A 25988-nucleotide genomic window follows, 5' to 3' on the forward strand; every position below is an offset into this window, starting at 1 on the left:
CTACATATGCACTCTGCACCTTGTCCAGTGAATGTTCACTTAGTGGTGAGACAGGCTTTGCTACTAATAAAGCAAATATATAAGGAAACACTACAGTAAAGCAAAGGGCACTTCTAGATCTCATTTTAACCAATAGGACAGAAAGGGTATCAAAAGTAAAGGTTAAAGGGGTTATCCAGGGGGAAAAAAATTTTTTATGTATCAACTGGCTCCAGAAAGTTAAACAGATTTGTAAATTACTTCTATTAAAAAAATCTTAATCCTTTCAGTACTTATGAGCTGATGAAGTTGAGTTGTACTTTTCTGTCTAAGTGCTCTCTGATGACTGGTGTCTCGGGAACCGCCCAGTTTAGAAGCAAATCCCCATAGAAAACCTCTTCTACTCTGTGCAGCTCCTGAGACAAGCAGAGATGTCAGCAGAGAGCACTGTTGCCAGACAAAAAACTACAACTCAACTTCAGCAGCTGATAATTATTGAAAGGATTAAGATTTTTTAATAGAAGTAATTTACAAATCTGTTTAACTTTCTGGAGCCAGTTGATATGGGAAAAAAAAGTTGTTTTTTTCCTGGAATACCCCTTTAAAGGTAATCTTGTTAACAACATAATATGTTTTCTGTGATATGACAGAAAAAAATAATGCATACATTTATTTACTTGGTCATGCAGATTTTTTACATGTCTATGTTATGGGTCTATCTTCTGTATTTGGATCACAAATCCCTTCGTACTTCTGCTGACTCATTCTGACATCCACTGCTCAGGAAGGGGAGTATCCGAGGCAAGCACCGGCGCCCACCCTCACTCACCATGCATTCACTTCCCCCCTGAGTCTGCTGTGCTGTGTCTCTTCATCCAGTCACTGCAAGCTGCTCTGTAACCCCCTCCTCTCTGTTTTCATGCTGCAATCTGATAGGACAGGAGTGAGCACAGAGGAGTGCTAGTCCCGCCCTCACTTCCTGGACTTTGTCCCAGCCTGTGCACCAGCTAAGACAAAGATGATGCTGCAGCAGGACAGGATTAGGTTCTGGATGGAATGGGGACTCCTATAAAAGGAGATTTAAAAAAATGTAATCAAGTATATTGGAAAAGTTAATGTTTTGCCAAGATGTACAACATATAAAAAGTTTTTGATTCAGACAGTGCCCATTTAACCTTTAATAAGATGTTTAGTGAAGCAGCTACAATGCCACTAAACTTCACAGAGGACAATTTTACTATTACCTTAATGGCATAAACTGGGACAATGTCCTCAAAGATAAAACTAAATGGGACATTCTTAAATAGGTCCAGTAAACGATACATACCTTATGGGAATAAAAGCGTCAGAAACTGGAGAAAGCCAGTGGGGTTAAATGAAACTTTAAGGGGCACGATAAATGAGATAAAAGAAGCATTTAAACTACTGAAGCAAGAAGGTAGTGAAGAGGCACTAAAAAAATATAGAGCTAAAAAAAATGTTGAACACAAATAAATGTAGAAAAGATTCAAACAAAAAGAAGGAAGAGAAAAGAAAATTTACCTCTCCGATTTTTTTTTTAATACATAAAAATAAGAAACTTTAAACAGAAAGTGTTACAGTAAGCTCCTCTTTAATAGGCTGAGAGTAATGGTGGAGGAGGATGAGGAAAAAGCCAATCTATTAAATGCCTTCTTCTTTACTGTATTTACAAAGGAAAATCCAATAACAGATGATATGACTGAAGATAGCATAAACATAAATGTAAAATATTATCTTTTAACCGGTTGCTGTCTAAGGACGAGCCGACTCGTCCTGAGACGGCAACCAGTGTATGGCGTGGGCTACTGACTCGAGCCCGCGCCATACCAAATGGTCCCAAGCTGTACCCTGTAGCTGGGGGCCGCCGTTAATAGCTGACATGCGGCGATCGCTGTGGCCAGCTATTAACCCTTTGGATCGCCGCTGTCAAAACTGATAGCAGCATGTAAAGGGAGCTTTAACCAGTCCCTGGTGGTCCAGCGGGGTGGATTTCCCCCCCCCCTCAGCGCGATCACAGGGGGGCGATCCATTGTGGAGATAGCCGGAGGGCTAATCTCTGCTTCCGTGCTGTCTGTGGCTCTGAGATTGATAGAGTTTGGCTGAACCAGGCTTTATCAATTGAGCGCAGAGCACACAGATCAATGTAATTTTATGGAACTACATTGATCTGTATGAGTAATCTAATGATTCCCCTAAAAGTCCCCTAAAAAAAAAAGAGTTTAATAAAAGTTTAAAAAACACCCATTAACCCTTTCCAGATTCAAAGTTTGAATCACCCCCCTTTTCCCAAATTCAATATAAAAATATGTAAACATAATAAAAATAAACATATGTGGTATGTCCGAACTATATAAATACAATGTTAATTAAACCGCACGGTCAATGACGTTTACATTATAAAAAATACCAAAGTCCAAAATTGCATATTTTAGGTCACTTTGTATACCCTAAAAAATGTATAAAAAGTGATCAAAAATTCCCATCAAAACAAAAATCAGCAGCACACTTGTGGAGTGGAATGTCTCCCAATTTCAGCTTGTAAAGTGCGGGTGCAAGCAAAGTTCAAGGACCAGGTCCCCTACGGTCCCTCATGGATACAACAAACAAAAAGTCCAATGCAGCACTCCAAATAGTAAAAAAAAAAAAAAAAGAGGAAAAACTTCAATACATCAAAAAATGTGTACAGCAGCAACGTTTCGACTCACTCCTGAGTCTTTTCCAAAGACTCAGGAGTGATTCGAAATGTTGCTGCTGTACACATTTTGGATGGATTAAAGTTATTCCACTTTTTTTCACTATTTGGAGTGCTGCATTTGACTTTTTGTTTGTTATATAGATTGGTAAATATATATATATATATATATATATATATATATACACTGTATATACGGTATGTATATATATATATATATATATATACACATAGGTGTATATATATATATATATATATATATATATATATATATATATTTATACACCTATCTATATAACAAGCAAAAAGTCCAATGCAGCACTCTAAATAGTGAAAAAAAGTGGAATAACTTTGATTATATATTTATAAAATATATATTTATAATAAATATATATATATAAATATATATATATATATATATATATTTTATTACATATTATATAAAATATATATTTTTATTATTTATATATATATATATATATATATATAGATATATATATACACATATAAATATACATATATATATATATTTATTTATTTATTTATAAAAATAATAAAAAATAAATATATTTTATATAATGATACCTTTTTTTATTACATATTATATAAAATATATTTTTTTTATTATATATATATATATATATATATATATATATATATATATATATATAATATGTATAGATATATATAGCAAAAAGAAAGTCCGGCACAGAGCTGTGGTTTGCAGTTAAAAACTTTGATTTTCTTTATTTCAGTATAACGCAATACACAGGATAATCTCTCAGATTATCCTGTGTATTGCGTTATACTGAAATAAAGAAAATCAAAGTTTTTAACTGCAAACCACAGCTCTGTGCCGGACTTTCTTTTTGCTGTACGTTGTGAGAGCCGGAGGCGTTACCGGCGTGTCCGCAGCACGAGCTAAGGAGCAGCCGCGGATGTGGTGAGCAGTAATCCATTGTTGTGCATATGTATAGATATATATACACACATATATATATATATATATATACACACATATATATATATATAAATAATAATAAAAATTAATATATTTTATAAAATGATAAATAATAAAATATATATATATATATATATATATATATATCTTACATATATACAGTAAAGCCTTTATTTGTACCGTCTCTCCAGATCGATCTCTCCGAGCCATTTTGTTTGTGTTTAGCTATAATTGGACTGGCCGGATTGTAGCATGCATGCAATACGCCTGTGATCGTCTTATCGATCAATGCCGCGTCTGTCATCTTACGTAATGAGTGAGATGTATTGATGCACATGTAACAAAGTATGCACTTAACCCCTGAGGTATCTCATTTAAGGGGAGCTATCGATTCCTCCTTTTCATATAGCTATATGAATTTCTATTTTCCATAACACCTGAATGTAGTTATTTACCAAGGGATCTTATTGATTTTAATGGAGACGTTGAACGCCTGTGTCAGAGACACAAAGGCAGCTTAGGAAACAATAGATGCATTTGCCTTTTATGTATCATTTCCAGAGAAAACCCGAAATGATACTTGCGCTGTCAAACAATGCATTAGGCTTTTCAAAACAAAAAAATCCATGTTGCACTGGAATCAGGAAAGCAGACATTGAAGGATTGGGGTGTATTACCGGTGTCTGGGCCGGCCTACTGAAGTGGTCATAAGAACTGATGGCCTGCTATCTGTAAGGCCTTGCTTACACTGCTGTTGTGCTCAGGTAAAGGGAGCGCCATCGGTCAGTCCATCTGGAAGGACCGGAGTTGAGCGGAGAAAAAATATACTGCGTGTCCAATCTTTTCTCTCCACCCATCTCCTCTAACATACTGGACACCTGCCGAATTCAAGTCAATAGAAAAAAAAAATTAATATATATAAAAAATAATAAAATAAATCACTATCGATAGTCCAGTAACTGAAAATCCAGAGATGTATAAAAGTCCCGTAACTGATATAGAATCCTGATATACTGAAAGGAATGGGTGGGTTAATATTTACCAGCTTGAATAAAGTCCCACTGTAGCGTCACCTGAGGACAACTGGTGAGGTCCGCAAATCTCGGGTGGTGAAAAGACGCTGGCATGCGTCACCGCGGCGGTCTGCCTGCCACAGACTAGTGTGAATAATAGCCGCTCCCGGGATCTTTCGCTGCAGTTGGATCTTAGCGGTGCAGACCTCGTGGTGTCCTGATGGCGTGTGACGTCTCAGGCGCTTGGCAACGCCGCCTGGATGTGTAGACTTGGATGGTATTGCTGGTTTAACCCACAATCGATCCTTCAGAAGTGAGTGAGATATCGGTGCTAAAATCATACACCTAGACGCGTTTCAGGGCTCTTACAAGCAGAACATGGCCCTTTCCTCAGTAGGTATGTATGCTGGATATGAAGAAACCTATCCATTTAAGTATTGCTCTGGTTGTAATCAAATCAAATGCACATGGGTGATGCTTAGGGTGAATGAAAAACTTGAGACGGATTTCCATGTGGATTACATCATTTGTAAAATCCGTAATGGCATCACTATCAGTGAATAGATGGATAAATGTCTGCGGTTTTGAACTACCGCATCATGTGTAAAAGCATATAGACACCAATCATAAGAACATCATAAAATAGACAAAATTAAATACACAGTGTATTAAATCAATGTAGTTACAGGATAGATCTTATACAAATGCAAATAAATAAAGTAATGAACTAAGGAATAATAATCATAAAAGGTAAATTGAAGTGAAGATAGAATAAAATAAAAAATAATAAATAATAAATACGAATAGGTGGATAAAGTATATGAAAAGAAAAAAAGGGGGCAACAGGAAAATTATAAAAATTATAAAAATAATAAAAATAAAAATAATATTAGAAATAAAATAAAAGTAAAAAAAAAAAAAGTTGTTGCAAAAGATAATTATAAAAAGGAAGAAGAAATAGAATTAATAGAAAGATTAAGGTTTATATGAGGACCACAATCATGTGAATTGATAAGTATAACTACCGAACCTAACTTCATACTATGAAAAGGAAGATGGAAATTTACACAACCAGGACTATATTGTACATATACCTATGAATGAAAATCTTGCTGTGAAGAATATGTAGGGGACAAGGAAGCCCCCCGAGTCCACCCTGGATATAAAAAAGAGGGTGGAGTCTGGGGACCTGCACGTCCCCTACATGAAACCAAATAATTCAAAAGTAGAATTCAGCCCATTTGGTATCAAACTCGTAAATTTTTTTGCTCTCTGCTCTAGACATCCTTATAATTAGACTTCCCCCTCTCCAATCTTTTTTTATTTTCTGTATCCCGATGAAGGAAAACATTTTTAAATCTCTATTATGCACATTTGCAAAGTGTGCTGACAGGGGATGTTTCTGATTGCCACTTTTAATATTCATAATATGCTCCCCAATACGTGTCTTTAAAGTTCTCTTGGTTCTTCCTATATATTGTTTCTTACAACTACATTCTATTATGTATATAACACCTGTAGTATTATATGAAATATGATCTTCTATGGACCATTTGAAACTATTGCTGCAAGATATTGCTTCTATAGTTTTTTTTAGGGCCCTTAACTTTTAAACAGTTGGGGCATAAACCACATCGGAAGAATCCTTTCGTACTAAGCCAAGTTTCAGATGATTTTTGAGTTTTATTTGTTGGGGGTTTGACGGAGGGTGCCACAGCCAGTCCTAGGTTTGGGGCTTTGGTGTAAACTATTGCAGGATGATGAGGTATAAGACAGCCCACATCTTTGTCTGCTTTGACTTTACTCCAATGTTTGGATATAATATTCTCTATCTTTTTATGATCTGAATTATATGGCAAAATTAATTTCAGATTGTGTTCTGTAGAGTCAGTGATTGTCATTTTAGGTGCAAAGAAAGAGGATCTGTCAAGTTTTTGGACCTGTTCTAATGAATTAGACAGTATATGGTTAGGATAATTTTTTTCTTTAAATAGAGTGGTAAGTGATTCTGCCTCCTCTAGGAAATCAGTATGCGACGTACAATTACGTTTCAAGCGTCTGTATTGCACATGTTGGGCACATTCATCAACCATCTTGGGAGATGACAACTGTCATACCCTATTTACCTCGTACCGGACTATCGATAGGGATTTATTTTATTATTTTTTTATATTTTATATATATATATATATATATATATATATATATATATTTTTTTTTATATTTTATTATATTTTGTAAAAATATTGGTGTTTATATATTACAATTATATGTCTAAGTAAATCTATTTCTTTTCCTCGGCACAAGGGCCCTGTGCAATGAGGCTAAGTCATTGACATTTTATATATATTTTTAATAAAATTGTATCCTGTATTTGAAGCACGATCCAGCTATTTATTTATATTATCATTCATCCATGTATCAGGCAACTGGTACTAGTCTTGAGGGGTTGGTTACTGTTTGAAAATATTGTTTTAAATTTCCAGCACCTGGTGTAGGTGCACAACCTCCTTACCTCGACTAGTTAATTGTGAGCTGCACAACCCTTTTTGTTTCAGATTTGTAAATTACTTCTATTAAAAAATCTTAATCCTTCCAATAGTTATTAGCTTCTGAAGTTGAGTTGCTATTTTCTGTCAAACTGCTTTCTGATGATTCACGTCCCGGGAGCTGTCGAGCTCCTATGGGGATATTCTCCCATCATGCACACCTCCGGGACGTGACGTCATCATTGAGCAGTTAGACAGTAAACTTCAGAAGCTAATAACTATTGGAAGGATTAAGATTTTTTAACAGAAGTAATTTACAAATCTGTTTAACTTTCCGGAGCCAGTTGATATATAAAAAAAAAATTTTTGCGCAGAGGAAAAGTTGCTGAGTTGCCCATAGCAACCAATCAGATGGCTTTTCATAGGCCTTCTCAAAAATGAAAGAAGCGATCTGATTGGTTGCTATGGGAAACTCAGCAATTTTTCCTCTGGACAGGTATTGATAAATCTCCCGCTATGTAACTGTATTTGGTGTAAGTGAAACCATGTGATTGTTCCATGTTGGAGTCAATTTCAAGGGGTACTCTGGAGGAAAAAGAACATTTTCAGATCAACTGGTGCCAAAAAATTATACAGATTTGTAAATTATTGTAAATTAATCCTTCCAGTACTTATCAGCTGTGGGAATGCTCCAGAGGAAGTTGTGTAGTTTTTTTTTCAGTATAACCACAGTGCTCTCTGCTGCCACCTTTGTCCATGTCAGGAACTGTCCAGAGCAGGAGAGGGTTGCTATGGGGATTTGCTCCTGCTCTGGACAGTGTAGTTATCTTATATACCGTTATATATGTTATGATGAAAAAACTGCCTGAGTTTCTTCAAAAAAAAAGTGGGGGAGATTCATCAAAACCTGTACAGAGGAAAAGTTGACCAGTTACCCATAGCAGCCAATCAGATTGCCACTTACATTTTTGAAAAGGCCTCTGAAAAATAAGAAAAGCAGTCTGTTATGGGCAACTGGTCAACTTTTCCTCTGCACAGGTCTTGATGAATCTCCCCGGTGGGATAATTTCAAACTTTTTCATTAACAGAACAATGTTTCTGATTTTCTAAAATTTGTTGGAATTTATTAAATTTTCTACCAGGGTTCCTCCAGTTGTTGCAAAACTACAACTCCCAGCATGCTAGGACTCCCAGCATGTCTAGACAGCTCTTGTTCTTTTTTGGGGGGATTCTGATTTGGCTCTGAATCCCCGGTCATGTTTTAAGGCTCTTTTATAGTTCAGACCAGTGTTTCCCAACCAGGGTCCTCCAAGGTTTTGCAAAACGACAACTCCAAGCATGTGCTGACCGCTCTTGTCCTTTTTGGAGGAGATTCTGGTTTGGCTCTGGATCCCCAGTCATATTTTAAGACTTTTTTTTTTTATAGTTCAGACCAGTGTTTCTTAACCAGGGTGCTCAAAGTGTTGCAAAACTTCAACCCCCAGCATGCCCGGACAGCTCTTGTTCTTTTGGGGGAGATACTGGTTTGCCTCTGAATCCCCGGTCACGTTTTAAGGCTCTTTTATAGTTCAGACCAGTGTTTCCCAACCAGGGTGCTCCAAAACTACAACTCCCAGCATGTGCGGACAGCTCTTGTTCTTTTTGGAGGAGATTCTGGTTTGCCTCTGAATCCCAAGTCATGTTTTAAGGCTCTTTTATAGTTCAGACCAGTGTTTCCCAACCAGGGTGCTCCAAAACTACAACTCCCAGCATGTGCGGACAGCTCTTGTTCTTTTTGGGGGAGATTCTGGTTTGGCTCTGAATCCCCAGTCATGTTTTAAGGCTCTTTTATAGGTCAGACCACTGTTTGCCAACCAGCGTGTTCAAAGGTGTCTCAAAACTACAACTCCCAGCATGCCCGGACAGCTCTTGTTCTTTTTGGAGGAGATTCTGGTTTGCCTCTGAATCCCCAGTCATGTTTTAAGGCTCTTTTATAGGTCAGACCACTGTTTCTCAACCAGCGTGTTCCAAGGTGTCTCAAAACTACAACTCCCAGCATGCTCGGACAGCCAACGGCTGTCCGGGCATGCTGGGAGTTGTAGTTTTGCAACAGCTGGAGGAATCCTGGTTAGGAAACACAGCAGTATTTTTTTCCTCCTTCTGCCTTGAAGGAATAAACTGGATCCTCGTAGAGGTAGAGAAGACTTTGTGCCGCGCGACATAACTATAAAAGATGAGGGATATTCAGCGAGACTCCTCTAATTAATGTTGGCAATAACAAAAGCAATACTATTAATCCTCCGCGGCTGCATTGACTTCGGTGAACTGTGCCAAAAAGATTTTTACTTTCTGCATAGAGCACTCAATGCCGAAAGAGAAATATTCTTGGCCGTAGAGCCGTGTATTCGGAAATGTCTGCGCGGTTTATTTCCGGTATTTTGGGATACTTATCCATAGAATCTCCGGTTACGTTTATCATTCGACCTAAATCCGTGTTTCCTACACAGCGTTGTTAAATCCAGATCAACATTACAACACTTTGCCTGATACACAATTTCAAGTAAATAGGATCCGATGCAATATGTTAAAGGGGTACTCCGGTGAAAACCTTTTTTCTTTTCAATCAACTGGTGGCAGAAAGTTAAACATATTTGTAAATTACTTCTATTAAAAAATCTTAATCCTTCCAGTACTTATTAGCTGCTGAATGCTACAGAGGAAATTCCTTTCTTTTTGGAACACAGAGCTCTCTGCTGACATCTCTGTCCATTTTAGCAACCATGCATAGCAGATGTATGCTAAGGGAAGCATGGTGGCTCAGTGGTTAGCACTGCTGCCTTGCAGTACTGGGGACTTGGGTTCAAATCCCCCTTAGGACAACAAGAAATAAAGTGTTATTATTATTATAATAACGTCAGCAGAGAGAACTGTGCTTGTGAAGTCATCAAAGAGCATTCCAAAAAGAAAAGAATTTCCTCTGTAGTATTCAGCAGCTAATAAGTACAGGAAGGATAAAGATTTTTTAATAGAAGTAATTTACAAATATGTTTAACTTTCTGCCACCAGTTGATTTAAAAGAAAAAAGGTTTTCACCGGAGTACCCCTTTAAGGATCTGTGCGGGTTTACAGAAGAAAAGATATTGTGAATGTAGCTTCCGTCTGTATGTACATTGAAAGAAAATCTAAAAAAAAATGTTTTCAAATCAAAGGGTGCCAGAAAAAGATACAGATTTGTAAATTACTTCTATTTAAAAGTCTTAATCCTTCCAGTACTTATCAGCTGCTGTATGCTCCACAGGAAGTTGTGTAGTTCTTTCCAGTCTGACCACTGTGCTCCCTGCTGACACCTCCATATCAGAAACTGTCCTGATTAGGAGAAGTTTGCTGTGGTGATTTGCACCTACTCTGGACAGTTCCTGACACTAACAGAGGTGTCAGCAGAGAGCACTGTGGTCAGACTGGAAAGAACTTCACAAATTCCTCTGGAGTATACAGCAGCTGATAAGTACTGGAAGGATTAAGATGTTTAAAGAGAAGTAATTTACAAATCTGTATACGGGTGCGTTCACACTGAGGAATTCAAGAGGAATTCACGAGGAATAATTTCGGTCAGGAAATTGTTGCCTTTTTCATCAAGCGGAAATGAAGAGGAATGAAGGAGGTTGCTAATTAGGCTAGGTTCAGACTACGGAATTTTCAGGCAGAAAATCTCCGCCCGGAGATTACGAGTGCGGCCAGGGCCGGCTCAATCAGTCGGCGCTAGGACCGCGCGGACACTGCAGTCTCCAATAGACTGCAATGTGTTCCATGCGGATTTCCGCCTAAAGAAAGAGCACCACCTTTCTTCAGGCGGAAATTTCTAAGCGGATTTTCAAAGTGGATTTTCCGCTTCACAAATTCCGAAGTGTGAATTTGTGAACGGAAACCCATTCACTACACTAGACATTTTAGCAAGTGGAATTTCTGACGGAAATTTTACGACTGAATTTCTGTCAGAAATTCCGTAGTCTGAACCTAGCCTTAATCCATTAATTCCGCTTGAATTCCGCTCGAAAACGATGTCGGGCAGAATTTTTTTTTACCATTGACTTCTATTGGATTCTGCTCGCGGATTCCGCTTGAAGTATGAACATGTTTTTTCTTCAAGTGGAAAGGAATTCAGCGTCGGAATTCTGCTAGCAGAATTTCCGCAGTGTGAACAGGAAAAAACATTAAAGTCAATGGGCAGAGGGGATGTGCATTAATTTGGAGCGGAGAATTCAAGAGGGATTACTCGAGTAAATTCCTCTTGAATTACTCAGTGTGAACGCACCCTAACTTTCTGGAGCCAGTTGATTTTGAATTTTTTTTGTTTTGTCCTCCAGAGTAACCTTTTAATATATATTTTTTTCGATGCACACACAGACAGAAGCTACATTCACACTATCTTTTCTTTTATAATCATCACAGATCCCTAACCTATTGCATTTTTTTTTCTTCAGGAGTACCCCTTTAACAGGCCATGTTCACACAACAGAATTCTCGCGGAATTCCGCGGTGTGAACTTAACATTAGTGTGAATGGGACTCCGCGAGACCCGTTCACACTGCAGAATTTCCGCGGCAGACAATTCCACCGCTGAAATTGTTCCGCGTAAAGAAAGAACAAGTTTATTCTTTGCACGGATTCCGCGAGCACTGCACTGCTCCGAAGCATCTGCGGCGGCGGCCGCCAGGCGGAAACCCTACTCGCGGAATTCAGCGAAGGGAGATTCCGTAGTGTGAATGCACTCTAAGGGAGAAGGAGGGAGTACATTAACTAGAATTAAAGGGGTACTCTGGTGGAAAACATTTTTTTTTAAATCAACTGGTGCCAGAAAGTTAAAGGGGTAGTCCAGTGGTGAAAAACGTATCCCCTATCCTAAGGATAGGGGATAAGTTTGAGATCGCAGGGGGTCCGACCGCTGGGGCACCCTGCGATCTCTCTGTACGGGGCCCCGGCTCTCCGCCGAAATAGCGGGTGTCGACCCCCGCACGAGGCGGCGGCCGACACGCCCCCTCAATACATCTCTATGGCAGAGCCGGAGATTGCCTCCGCCTCGTGCAGAGGTCGACACGCCCCCTTCCCGCGGGCTGTCGGGGCGCCGTACAGGAGATCGCAGGGGGCCCCAGCGGTCGGACCCCCCCGCGATCTGCAACTTATCCCCTATCCTTAGGATAGGGGATAAGTTGCTCACCACTGAATCACCACTGGACTACTCCTTTAAACAGATTTGTAAATTACTTCTATTAAAAAACCTTTACCCATCCAGTACTTATTAGCAGCTGGAAAAAAGGAGAATTTTTTTTTTCTACAGAGGAAAATAATTTTCTTTTTGAATTTTTTTTTTTGTCTAGTCCACAGTGCTCTCTGCTGACACCTGATGCCCGTATTAGGAACTGTCCAGAGCAGGAGAAAGTCCCCATAGAAAACCTATGCTGCTCTGGACAGTTCCTGACACAGACAGAGGTGTCAGCAGAGAGCATTGTGGACAGACAAAAAAGAAATTAAAAAAGAATTTCCTCTGTAGCATACAGCTACTAACAAGTACTGGAAGGGTAAATATTTTTTAATAGAAGTAATTTACAAATCTGTTTAACTTTCTGGCACCAGTTAATTAAAAAAAAAAAGTTTTCCACCGGAGTACCCCTTTAAGCCCTACTCATGCAGAAACATAGAAAATTTCGAAAAGTTGACAAACTATAAAGTACCGCTGTATATCAGCTACTGCTTGATGGAAACCTATGTTAAGTGAATAAAAGTGAAGGTTTATTCTTGGAAACTTTTTTGCTTCTCTCTTTTTTTATTTTATTTGATAGCCCTGCTCTTCTAGCATTAGTGCACAGATCAGTGACATGACCATAGAGATGACTAATTGACTTCTACGGTAGAGTTTTGTGGACATGCCTTGTGACCTGTGCAGAGGTCATTGTGTGGGGAGGAGATGAATTAAAGGGGTTGTACAGTAAAAAGTAACTTATCCTCGATCCACTGGGGATAAGTATCCAACCAATTGGATTGCCCACAATCTTCACAATGGGGCCAGCACAAGCACCATTCACTTCTATGATATCATCGAAGATACCTGAATACAGCACTCGGGCATCTCCTGCGCTCCCATAGAAATGAATGGAGGGCATACCATTTGCAGCAGACGCTATCTCTGAGAGCCAGAACGGGGCGTTCTAACTTCTATCCCCAGGAAAGGTGTAAATATCTGATTTTTGGGTGCCTGATCACTGGGACCACCACGAATCATGAGAATGCAGGTTATTTCTCCCCTAAAAGATTAAAGCATGCTTGTCCACTGCTCCATTCTCTGTCTATAGGACTTCCAAGCATTGCCAAGTTCAAGAAGTCCAAAGAGAATAAAGGAAGCGGTGGTTCGGGCATGTGCTTTGGGGGGATAACTAACCTCCATTCTCGCGATTGGGGGGGAAGGTGCAAGCAGTGGGACCCCCACTCCGCTGGTTACCCACGGTCCCATGAATAGTGTGTTTATGGGACATCATTTTTAATCTTTGGATAAAACCTTTAAAGCATACCTCTAAAGTTCTGCTCCTTACTGATCTTTACGTTGGGCATAGAGAGACATAGTCCACGCTGGGCTGTCAGATTACTGAGGCAACTGATGCCCAGCGAGTTTCATGCATAGGTCCTATGAGTCAGAATAGGGCTCATGCACGGAACTCGCTGGTTGTTCTATGGTTGCCTCTGCAATAGTACCACCTAGGGTGGAATGTTTCTCTCTATTTTGGATATGAGGATCAGGTAGGAGGTACCCATTAACCAATAGGCCACTTTCTGAGCACACATTACCTTTAAGAAATTATCATGTACCTAAGTATCCATGGCCAAGCTTCTATAATTAGCCACAATGCCTTATAACCACTATACACACACTATTACTGTATTTATTGCCTTATTTTCATCTCTTCTTTCGAAAACTTTGTTCCTGGCTATGGAGAACATATAAAATCACTTAACCATTGTATCATTGAAAAGCAATAGCGCTTGAAAGTTATCACCACACTTTATGCCATGACTGGCGCCGTGGATTGCAATCACTCTCGCTGTCACTGTCGCGGTTCAGATCACATCATTGCTAATTTTCTTTCCCATCGATCTTCTAAAGTTGCTGCAGTTTTATTTGTTTTATCACCAGACCGTCATATTACTTTGAATTCTGTTGACTTTGACAAGAGCCATACAGGCAGAAAGAAGATGATGTTGGGAAACGATTTGAACGGTTTTGATTATATAACCATTAGAAGCCAGACAGGACCATTAAAGACAGAGGCTCTTTAGCAAGCAAGCCCAATATTAGCAGGAGGAAATTGCTGTATTTTAATATAACGCTCAAAAGCAGATAAGAGATTTTTGGTCAAACCGGTTTACAATTTTCTTCGATTCTGGACATCTTCAGTACATGCCCAAAGTCAAGCTTTCGCGAAATGACATACATTAGAGATAGAGCAATAATTGAATTTTCAATTTTTACTTAAAGGACCACTAAACTTGAGATACGGCTTGGCTCTTAGAAAAGAGTCATTTGCAGGAACAAATGTAGAATTTCAGACAATTCTTAAAGAGCCATTCTAGGAAATAGCTATTCCTTGGTAAATACAGCATTGCTTACTGATTATAAGGACACAAACAAAAAGAAAGTCTATGAATTGTGCTATCTTATTATCTCAGTAGGACCTATAGACGTGTTTATGGTGTTTTTTGTTTATTTCATGAATGTTTGAGTTATACAGGATATTCAAAACTGCTATGACAGCTATAAAAATGTTAAACATCATAGACATTTATGGTATATAAATAGTTATGCCATAATAGTCTGAACAGTGGAGGCCCACACTGATCCAGAGTAAGACTGGGTTCAAACTATGATTTGACGATACAATCACCGGATCTGGCTGGTGGGAGTGAAAACCGGAGCTCCCGTATCCCAGCCGGACCCAGTCCATATCTCATTCATTTGGCATACCACGGTTTTAGGTCCAGTCACAAAACTGGATACGGGACAAATATGAGTCAACCGGAGTCACTATCTGACTCCGGTAGGCTCATATAAATGAATGAGATACAGGACGGGTCAGGCTAAGATACGGGAGCGCACGGTTTTCATTCCCTCCAGCCGGATCGGGTGACCGTATGTTCAAATTGTAGCGTGAACCCAGCCTAAATGGGCTCCTAATAGAAATGAGCGAATTGATTCAGAAGAAATAAAAATCTTTTAGACTCTTCCCCAAAATTCTAAATCTTCTGAATCTCAAACCGTTGTCATTCTTTTCAGTTGAATTGTTCAGAGGTAAGATTAAAAGGTGTAGCACATTTCTGGCCATTATATAATTTTAAGTAGATCCTGAGCTGCTGGGTATACACCCGCTTCTATGATGTCTAGTATATGCTGTGCACAGTAAAGGAGTGATCCTGCTATCCTATATCTCTCTAGTACACCTTTAGGGGCAGCAACATGGAGGATATAATAGAACAGTACTGGGGTGTGTAAGCTCTAAAGCCAGCCCTGGGACTAAATCTACACAAAGTCTGACAAAGTCTGGGTTGTAAAGTGTATGGTGGTCTCCTGACTCTACACCAAAAGATGATGTTGGAGGAGAGAAGGGTCAAGCGTGTTGGATATTTACCACCTGACCTTACTGTTCTTTGAGTAACAAGCCACCGCAAGAGCTGTCTAGCTACCGCTTACCCCCAGGGTAGGCTCTGCCTATAGGCAAAATAGGCAGCCACCTATAGTGGTTCTTAGTTTGTTTTTATTTGCAGGTTCCGCTTAGCTGTCTGGCTGGTCAGCTGACCTTTTTATGAGAGCACCTGTGGGGTTGCCTATTTAACCTGGCAGTTTGCTCTCATTCAATGCCTGTGAAAGGGTCCAACTCCAGTAGCTAGCGATTTACTCTGTTTATTCTTATTTACCCAGCATCTGTGACTTTTGGCTTATCTTCTCGATTTCTCTCTGGTATTATCGATTTTGAACTTTGACAACTCCTGGTTTTGACTGGGATAGTGGACATTGACTTATTGTGTGAGTGTATTAGTTTTGCTTCTGTTAGTCTGTCTGCTCCCTACAATACCTTGACCTGTGTCCGTATTATTGTATTTTATTGTTTTGACAGTTACGCCCCTCACTTGTCTAGGAAGGGACTGTCACTGTGGTAGGGTAGGCAGGGATAGGGGAGTGGGCGAGAATAGTGTGCACTCCTTCCCTACCCATACGTCACAGCCCACTTGATGTGGCGCCACTCTGCCCACTGCAATAAAGTTAGCCAGCATCCGAAGCACCCGCCCATCTGAAGCCCCTACCCATCAACCAAAACCCTGCCAAGCTACCCCAACTCTGCCCATACTTGAACAATCAGCATTTTTCAGCCTGCCAGAGGAGCACAGCGCCACCTCCAAGGCAGATAGGGGCGATAAGTAAGGTCAGGGCCATCTAATATCCTCACATTGCGCATTGGGAGGAGCCAATGGGTGGGGTCAAGGGGCGGCAAAATTAGCTTTCGCCTAGGGTGGCAAAAATCCTTGCACCATGCTTGCTTACCCCTGACACCTCAATATAGGAAACATGAACGTTCTGCTGTACTGAACATTCATGTGTATTGGGAGAGAGGTCGTTTTGGCCAGTTCAGTTATCGAAAGTGTATGGCCACCTGTACGCTCAATTTAAGCTCTGCAGTCTCTCTGTGTTTCTGTTGTCCTCTGTTTCCCTTTAGCCACTCACCCTTCCACCCCTCCTCCTTCACCCTTAGACTTCTATAGGCAGCTGTAATCTGATCTATCATTGAGCTCATCCATCTCAAAATAGACTTGAGCAGGTTTTTGAGGGGATGGCAGAAATGGAGCATGATGTGGCATTAGATTAACTTAGACATGGATATTGAGCTTTTGCATTTAGCTTAGAAAATCTCATGGGACAATCTCCCATTGTTTACTATCAGTTACATTCAGGGACAATAGCGCTATTAAAGTGGGTTCAGTTAAAGGATTTTTATTAAATTTTCAAAAAAACATCAGCTTGCTTCTCTAATGTGATCACATGGGACTGGTGGGGACAGGTCCAAATGGGGACAAGTGAATGTTGTCCATTAAAGGGTAGCTCCCACCATCCTATTTTTTTTTCTGTCCCTGCCTATTGCCAATCTATCCCTAACCCCCTCCCTGCTTTTAATTTTAATTTTTACTATATTAAAAATGCCTTTTGTCTGCCTGGCAGTGTGCTCACTACCAGGCAGACTTCCCCAGCAGGCACCATGTCACTGATGCCTGCTGGGGGGGACTTCTGCCCTTAGTTCATCTACACAGGGTGCCTCCAGCTGTTTCATCACTACAACTCCCAGCTTGCCCTGACATCTATTGGCTGTCAGGGCATGCTGGGAGTTGTAGTATTGAAACAGCTGGAGGCACCCTGTGTAGATAAACTATTAGTTAGTTACATGCGGCGCTAGCCCGTCCCCTCCGTCTCCCTCCCCCTCGCCATACCCTGTTCCCTCCATCACAACCCCCCCCCCCATTACACTTACTGCAGAGTCCGGCAGCGGGCGTGCAGGGACAGCGGCGGCGACGAGGCGGAGGCAGCGGCGATGTGCGGGAGGAGTGGTCGGGGAGCCAATGCGCTCACTCCCTGCCTGTCTCATTGACAGGCAGGGAGCGAGCGCAGGCTGAATGAAAAAGGACCGATGCCCGGCCGCATCAGTCCTTTTTCAGGCGTGATGTCACGCCAGGCTGCAGCAGGCCACTAGGAGGGAGACCCCTACTGGACGGTTTTCAAATGTAAATTAAACAATTTTAATAAAAAAATAAAAATAAAAGTATATTAGAGATATGTTGTAGTACATAAGTACTACAACATATAAAAAAATTAAGTTGGTGACAGTGCCCATTTAAGCAACTGTCTTCAGGAACTACTATGTTAGCGGGTGCATTCCGAAACCCCCAAATGGCTACAATGTGCAAACCCTAGAACTAGAGTTGTGTTCTATTTCTTCTTGGTCGGTACCTAAGGCACCATCTTGATTGTCAGCCCAGGGTCTCTACTTGTCCTTAATGTCGTGACATTTTTCCGCTCATAAACATGGCCTAATGTAAAACTCTACAATTGTTGCAGCTCATTGACACTTGATGATTTTCTTCCACTCGGAATGTGACTGTGTCCTGCCAGCTTCGAGTGTATTAGTATTCTGCTGGCAGCCAGCTCTAGGTTGGGGATTTTATTTATTTATTTATTTTTGTGTCCATAACCAGAGGGAACAATCACACTGAAGCGGTTTTCCGGCTATAAACCAGCCAACGTAATTGGTTTTAATTTTAATTTTTGTAATGGCTTTAAATTAATAGGAGCAGCTGCTGTCACAGTGTGTGGGTGTCCTTTTCCAGAAGGCAGAGTGCAAAAAATATACAAATAAAGAGGGAAAAAAAGTAAATAGTACAATGTGTAGGACAATAAAGGTTAATACAAGAACCAAGCAATGTCTTTGGCTTAGCCGAATGCTGAAAGGGAGATCTAGAATAGAGATGCAACAACCCCCTCCTTAATTCCAGGATAAGATCAAAATCTTATTAGCTTTCACTATTGCTGCCTGTATCAGAACACTAAACTCACTGTCTCCCCATGACTCACTTAAATAGATTAGTGGTTACAAAGTGCTGGGAGAGATAAGAATAGATTAGCAAGGAAAAAAATCCTAATATCATTATTTTTAGAAGTTGTGGTCTGAATAGGAACTCAGGAGACCCTGCTATTAACTCCGTACTTACCCACTATTATTTTGTAGTGCATTCTTCAGTAGCAAATACCAGGACTTGGCTAAAGAGACTTATTGTGTTATTTTAAGGAGACGGCAGTAAAGAAAAAATTTTGGCTCTAGAGTATTGGTCTGAGGATCAATACTCTAGAGCCAAAATTTTTTCTTTACTGCCGTCTCCTTAAAATCAGTGAGGATCAGTGGATGTCTCTGACCTGTAACTACTAGAGAAGTTGTCTCCAACCTGTGACATATGAGTTATTACAAATGTACTAGTGACAACTGCAGGCCATCAGGACTTGGAGGAAAATATTAAAGTTTTGCAACGTCTACATAATAGGTTCAACAATAAATTCAACATATCTCCTGCCTTGTCCATCATACACTTTAATGTACTACTACTACTACTATTCTGGTACTACTTGCCCTACCTACGCAACCGCACATCTTCTACCTTGTCCATCCTCCTTGTTCCATTCTGTTCTACTACTACTAATACTAGCCCTACACAACCACACATTTAATACACTACCCAGATTTTAAATCATCCAAGAAAACTTTGTACAGAAATGAAGAATGTTCCTAAGAAGGTAAAACATAGGTATCATCCTATTTGTCTAGTTATTTGCACTAAAGTTGTATATAGAGTTAGAACCTGAAGCCTATTATGAAATGGAGTTCTTTAGGACTTTTAAATTGGTAGCCTATCTTCTGGTTAGGCCACTCGTGTAGATGTTGACGTAAATTTCATCCTAAAGTGCCTCTGGGGATAACCACTAGAGATGAGTGAAGTTACAGTAATTCGATTCGTCACGAACCTCGTGGCTCGGTGTTTGCTGACTGCAAAAATTAGTTCAGCTTTCAGGTGCTCCGGAGGGCTGGAAAAGGTGGATAATGTCCTAGGAGACTCTCAGCAAACGCCGAGCCGCGAGGTCGAATGGAATTACTGTAACTTTGCTCATCTCTAATAATCACCAAGAACTGTACACCTGTATGCAACCATTAAGCGTAAAATGCCTTTATTGAAATAAAGTTTGTTTCAGTTAATTGCAAGGATGGCATATGTCGAGTCATTGTCCGTCCCCCCCCCCCCCCCCCCTTCAATTTATATACACTACTCAGCCTACAGGGTGTAACCATTACATCTCCACTTGGTCCTCCTTATGTCCATCCTGCATATATGGTGCCTTTATATATATATATATATATATATATATATATATATATATATATATATGCCATATAGGCATTTAGTTTTCCTCAGGTCTTATTAGGTCATCCTAAAATTGTCCCTGTCATTTCAAAAACCTTATGAGATGTCAAAAGTTGTAATCAGTCAGGGTCCAATGCTGAGACCCCACTGATCAGGAGAATGTGTGGGGAAAAGCATGTGGTAGCACACGTCACTCCTCGGCTCAGAGTGTACTCTGTCCTGCGTCCCCTGATCTTCTGGTTGGTGGGTGTCTTTGCACTAACAACCCAACCAATAGGAACTTTTGACAGTTTTTTGTGAAATATCCAAATTTTTTGAAATAAGACACTTTAATGTATTTCTGACTATACGAGTTGGAGAAGTAGCAGTCGCACCCAAGTCATGATCCAAGAGGAGGCCCAGATGGTTTATCAAATAAAAGGACACCAGTGTTACAAATGGCCCATGGCAGGTGGGGGGCTGTTAGAGATTTCTCATTGGGTCCCATAAGCTACGAGATAAGTGATCATCGTCTTTTCTCTTCAGACTGCTACAAAAACTGTCCACAGTTTTCTCCTTATAAATAAGATTTTCTTTTCAGTGCGGTATAGAAGAGAGTTGTTAAGACATTCAGGAGCAGAAAATGCCTCAGAGTCACACGTACCACAGACAAATATTTAAGCCAGATGGCCTGGGAACTAGACTTGCACATTTTAGCCAGAGGCAGGGATAGAGCTGGTGACATGATGGGTAATAAAGCAGATGTTTAACTTCTGCACTGAAAGGTAAAGTAAATTGTAGATAAAGGTTTTGGAATGGCTGAAATACGATAGAATTTTCCCACTGCCCAACATCAGAAGAGTAAATTCTGTAAAATATAAAATGTAATACAAAATGGAAGACCAAGGGCACGAAGCTACTGAAATACTAAAACGTCTGATTCAGTTCCCCTTGCTTCAAGATTTAGATACTGTAGTTTCGGCAAAAATAAGAATAATGGGATAAGGGTGGGTCTTTTTGTGTTTTCTTTAGGCGTAGAATAATAAAGATGAGATGTCAGCAGCCACTCCACGTCTCGTCAGGTACAAATATAACAAAAAACAGAACTCCAAGGTGTGGATGGGATACAAAGGCATTCGACAGCCAGGTAGTAAGACCAAACGTTTAATCACCCATAATGCAACGCGTTTCACAGCACAGCTGCTTCATAAGGCCTGTAAAACGCGTTAAATTTTGGTCTTACTACCTGGCTGTCGAGCGCCTTTGTATCCCGTCCACACCTTGGAGTTCTGTTTTTTGTTAAATATTACTTCTTGGAAGAACTGTGAAAATTAGCTCACTTCCTAAAAGAAGAAAACTGTCACATGACACATTTAGGTACCTACTTGAAGGGGTACTCCGCTGCTCAGCGTTTGAAGCAAACTGTTCCGAACACTGGAGCTGGCAGCTTGTGACGTCTTAGCCCCGCCCCTCGATGCAAGTCTATGGGAGGGGGCGTGACAGCATCACGCCCCCTCCCAAAGACTTGCATTGAGGGGGCGGGCCCGACATCATGAGGGGGCAGGGCTATGACGTCACGAGCTCCCGGTGCCGGCTCCAGCATTCGGAACAGTTTGTTCCAATCACTGAGCAGCGGAGTACCCCTTTAAAATGTAACTCAGGTCAGTAATATGTTTACCAAAGATGCAGACATATAATAGAAAGTACAAGGGAATTCTGGCAAAGGCAAAAGTCCCTGCTTCTTAATACTGAGCATCCCAGTAGGCAATTCACCCAAAGTGAACTTGCTCATCTCTAGTATCAACTAGTACAATCGTCCAAAATAGTCAGTTTTACACAGTTTTTCCAGACTTCTTCATAACCATTAGAGAATTGTAAGTCATCGAAGGACCCCACCCCCTTCCTATGGGTCAAATGTATGCCTCTCTCTGATCCTTCTCCAAAAACAGATAATGGCGCGGGTTGGAGACAGCAGACCTGTGACAGTCGTGGACAATCCCCTAGAACAGTGTTTCCCAACCAGCATGCCTCCAGCTGTTGCAAAACTCCCAGCATACCCAAACCAGGCATGAGGGAAGTTGTAGTTTTGAAACAGCTGGAGGCAGCCTGGTTGGAAAACACTATCCTAAAATATGCATAATTTGCTGTTTAATATTTAAAAAAAAAGCCTGTTTTTTAAGTGGTATTTATGAATTTATATTAACCAGTGTTTTATGCTGATTTAAATCCTTTATTTTACAAAAGTATTGAATTACGGCACCTTGAATTCCAAACTCGTAAAGGCCGAACTGGTTACCAAGCAGATGAGAACAGAAATGTCCTTGGTGCGTTGTCTCTTTTGTTTGGCTCAGTCCTTGTTCCTCTTACAATAATAACTGTGTATAGAAGCTCGGCATTACACGGGCAGATTAATGGAAGGTGTCGGGCAGAATTAAAGCTTTCAGTGCCAATTTTCTAAACCAATATTTACATTCCTAACGCGGCCGGGTTACAACCCGCATCTCAGCACTGAGAACCGCACGATCTGCTGACTCAGAGGAGAGCAATCCTGGTTATTTAAACACATAAAAAAATCTATAAAAAAAAATCTCCTTTATTCAGCAGGTCTGTGCATTTTACACTAAGCTTACGGGAATAAGCCTTGTAAAACGCCGACGCTTCCACCCGGTTGCTGTAAATGCATCCACAATTCATGACCTTGTTATAAGTTGCTCATTAAGTTGATGACATTTTACATCTATGGAAATGTATTAAAAGTGAAAACGTGAATGGCCTGTATAGGAAAATGACATTTGTGTCGAAATGCACAGTTCCTATTAATAGGAATAAAGCAGGTGAAACCAACATGCTATGTTAAGACTAGTGAGTGATGTGAAAGAGCGAAGCATAGCAAAGGGCATTTAAAATGCGGCCCCAATAATGGCCATTGGAATGGGGTGCAAGTATCTCAATTATTTATGACAAGGCATGTCTGCATGTGATTTCTCATCCGGGCAGGGCTCCCCTTTATGTAGAAACCTATGTAGAATGCACATCCTGTCTCCTCCATACATCTCTGACTTGGTCTCCCGATACTGCCCCTTACATATTCTCCAATCCTCCTGTGCTCTCCCCTCATCCGCACCTCACACAACCATCTCTAAGACTTCTGCCATGCTTCCCATGTACACTGGAACTCACTACCTAGACCCACCTACCATCATGACCTTCAAAAGCTACCTGAAAACCCACCCCTTCAGAACTGCCTACAACCTATAATAATCCCGCTGTTCCTATATTGACCTATGAATGGCTGCTTCCCTGAATGATCATAGATGGCTAGAGGTCTCCATCACCTACTGTTTCCCTCCCTTCTCCATGTAGATTGTAAGCCCTCATGGGCAGCTCCCTCTTTTCCTCTATGGTCTATGATTTACTATTTGCCTCCACATCCCCTTGTAGATTGTATCCATCCCCCCCCCCCTCTCTCTCTATATATATATATATATATATATATATATATATCAGTCTATGATTTAATATTTGCCTCCCCTCCCCTTGTAGATTTTACCCCTCATGGGCAGGTCCTTCTCCCCCTTTATATCAGTCTATGATTTACTATTTGCCTCCACTCCCCTTGTAGATTGTATCCCCTACGGGCAGGTCCCTCTTCCCCCTATATCAGTCTATGATTTAGTATTTGCCTCCCCTTGTAGATTGTACCCCTCATGGGCAGGTCCCTCTCTCTCTCTCTATATATATATATATATCAGTATATCAGTCTATGATTTAGTATTTGCCTCCCCTCCCCTTGTAGATTGTACCCCTCATGGGCAGGTCCCTCTTCCCCCTATATCAGTCTATGATTTAGTATTTGCTTCCCCTTGTAGATTGTGCCGCTCATGGGCAGGTCCCTCTCTCTATATATATATCAGTATATCAGTCTATGATTTAGTATTTGCCTCCCCTCCCCTTGTAGATTGTACCCCTCATGGGCAGGTCCTTCTCTCCCCTATATCAGTCTATGATTTAGTATTTCCCTCCCCTCTCCTTGTGGACTGTAAGCCCTAACGTGCAGGTCCCTCTATCCCTCTAAATCAGTCTATGATTTACTATTTCCCTCCCCTCCCCTTGTAGATTGTATCCCTCAAAGGCACGTCCATCTTTCCCTCTATATCAGTCTGTCATTTTATCGTTTCAGGTCCATTGTACTTGCATTTGTGATATATATATTTTAACCCCTAATGATATGTACAGCACCCTGGAACTAAGGGTGCTCCAGAAAAATAAATAATAATGAATTGCTTGTATTTACTACACAGGGGGAATGGCACCCTCTTTAGCTGTGCACCCCTCCCCCTTTCTCCCAGGTGGTGTTTTAAATTGTATATGGATCCAGCATGTCACCCAGTCAGAGGCTATATGCCCAGCAGAGGTGAGTTGGTATCTGAGTGTTAGGCTCAGAATGTGTGTTAGGATCCCATCCGAAATGAGGCCACCTCCCCGTGGTGGATGGGGGACACGTTTTTGATCAAAAAAGTGCGCTAAGAGCCTCAATTTTCTGACCAATGTGTGCTGCTGCAATCTTATTTTTTGTATAATAATGATAATAGATACTTTTAGGGAAGTACGTAATGGACAAGATGTCTTCTGCATGTGCATCGCTGCTTCTTCACACAAGCCTACTTTTCATCGAATAAAACGGAATTCAATCGAACGTATCTTCGAAAACTATACCCAGTGTTAATAACTTACAATGATGACCTCTTTGAAATAGTGAAAAAAATAATGCTTTTAGAGTCTGTGTTGAACCATAAACAAGGGAAGCCTTTTTTCCATAAACTGTGGCAGCAATGTTGACCTCCATTGTTTATTTCCACTTACAGACTGTAAAACCATATTAAGAGCCTACCTGTCATATCAGAGAAAAGAATATTGCTCATATATGTTACTCACTAGGTCATGCAGATACATTTTGATGTATTTTTAATGTGTATATCTCCTGTATTTGGCTCACAAAGCCATCTGTTCTGCTGCTCACTCATTCTGACATCCACTGCTCAGAAAGGGGCGAGTCAGGGGCAAGCACTGAGCCCGCCCTCACTCACCATTCATTCACTTCCTTCCTGAGTCTGCTGTGCTGTGCTGGGTCTCTTCATCCAATAACTGCAGGCTGCTCTCTTCTTTCTGTTTTCAGACAGGAGTCTGATAGACAGGACAGGAGTGAGCACAGAGAAGTGCTAATCCCACCCTCATTTGCTGGACTTTGCCCCAGCCTGTGCTTCAGCTGGGACAAAGATGATGCTGCAGCCGGGCAGGAGTATGTTCTGGATGGTATGAGGATCCCTACTGGCCTTTTTTTTTTTTTTATAAGCCATAATTTTTATAAAAAGGAGAAGGTTTTGCCAAGATGAAAAAGTAAAATATAAAAAGTTTGTGATTCTGACAGTGCCCATTTACCTTGGCATATTGTTTGATTTATTTGCAGGCAGAGAATGCCCTCCAAAAATGTCTACTACTATCGGTGCCCAGATCATCGCAAAAATTATGTCATGTCTTTTGCTTTTTGCTTCGACCGAGAAGATGATGTCTACCAGTTTGCTTACTGTTACCCGTACACATACACCCGTCTGCAGCATTACTTGGAAAACCTTGACAGACTGAATTTGGACTATGTTCACAGAGAGCTGCTGGGATTAAGTGTGGTGAGTACCTGCAACAAACATTATATTCTGGTTTCTGTCTTCTGAGTACCATATTATCAAACAAGGTGAAAGAAAGATCCTACAGGATGTTCGGTGTATCAGAGGAACCATCTAATAAACTACCAATGTAGCCTTCAGCTTTCTAAGATTACAAGTTGTTTTTCTATTTTCCATCTTTTTCATATCACATTGACT

At 40.5% G+C, this 25988-nt stretch overlaps 1 protein-coding gene across 7 annotated transcripts in view; it reads left to right on the forward strand.

Moving 5' to 3' along the window:
- Positions 1–25988, forward strand: part of LOC130283237 (cytosolic carboxypeptidase 6-like) — a 1802518-nt gene that overhangs the window by 952639 nt on the left and 823891 nt on the right. For all 7 annotated transcript variants that reach the window (XM_056532458.1, XM_056532459.1, XM_056532453.1 and 4 more), the window contains one exon: positions 25577–25793. In XM_056532458.1, the coding sequence (XP_056388433.1) occupies positions 25577–25793 (217 nt within the window). The remainder of the gene's footprint in view (positions 1–25576; positions 25794–25988) is intronic.

The sequence above is a fragment of the Hyla sarda genome, chromosome 7, assembly GCF_029499605.1.
Source record: "Hyla sarda isolate aHylSar1 chromosome 7, aHylSar1.hap1, whole genome shotgun sequence".
In the NCBI taxonomy this organism is placed as follows: domain Eukaryota; kingdom Metazoa; phylum Chordata; class Amphibia; order Anura; family Hylidae; genus Hyla; species Hyla sarda.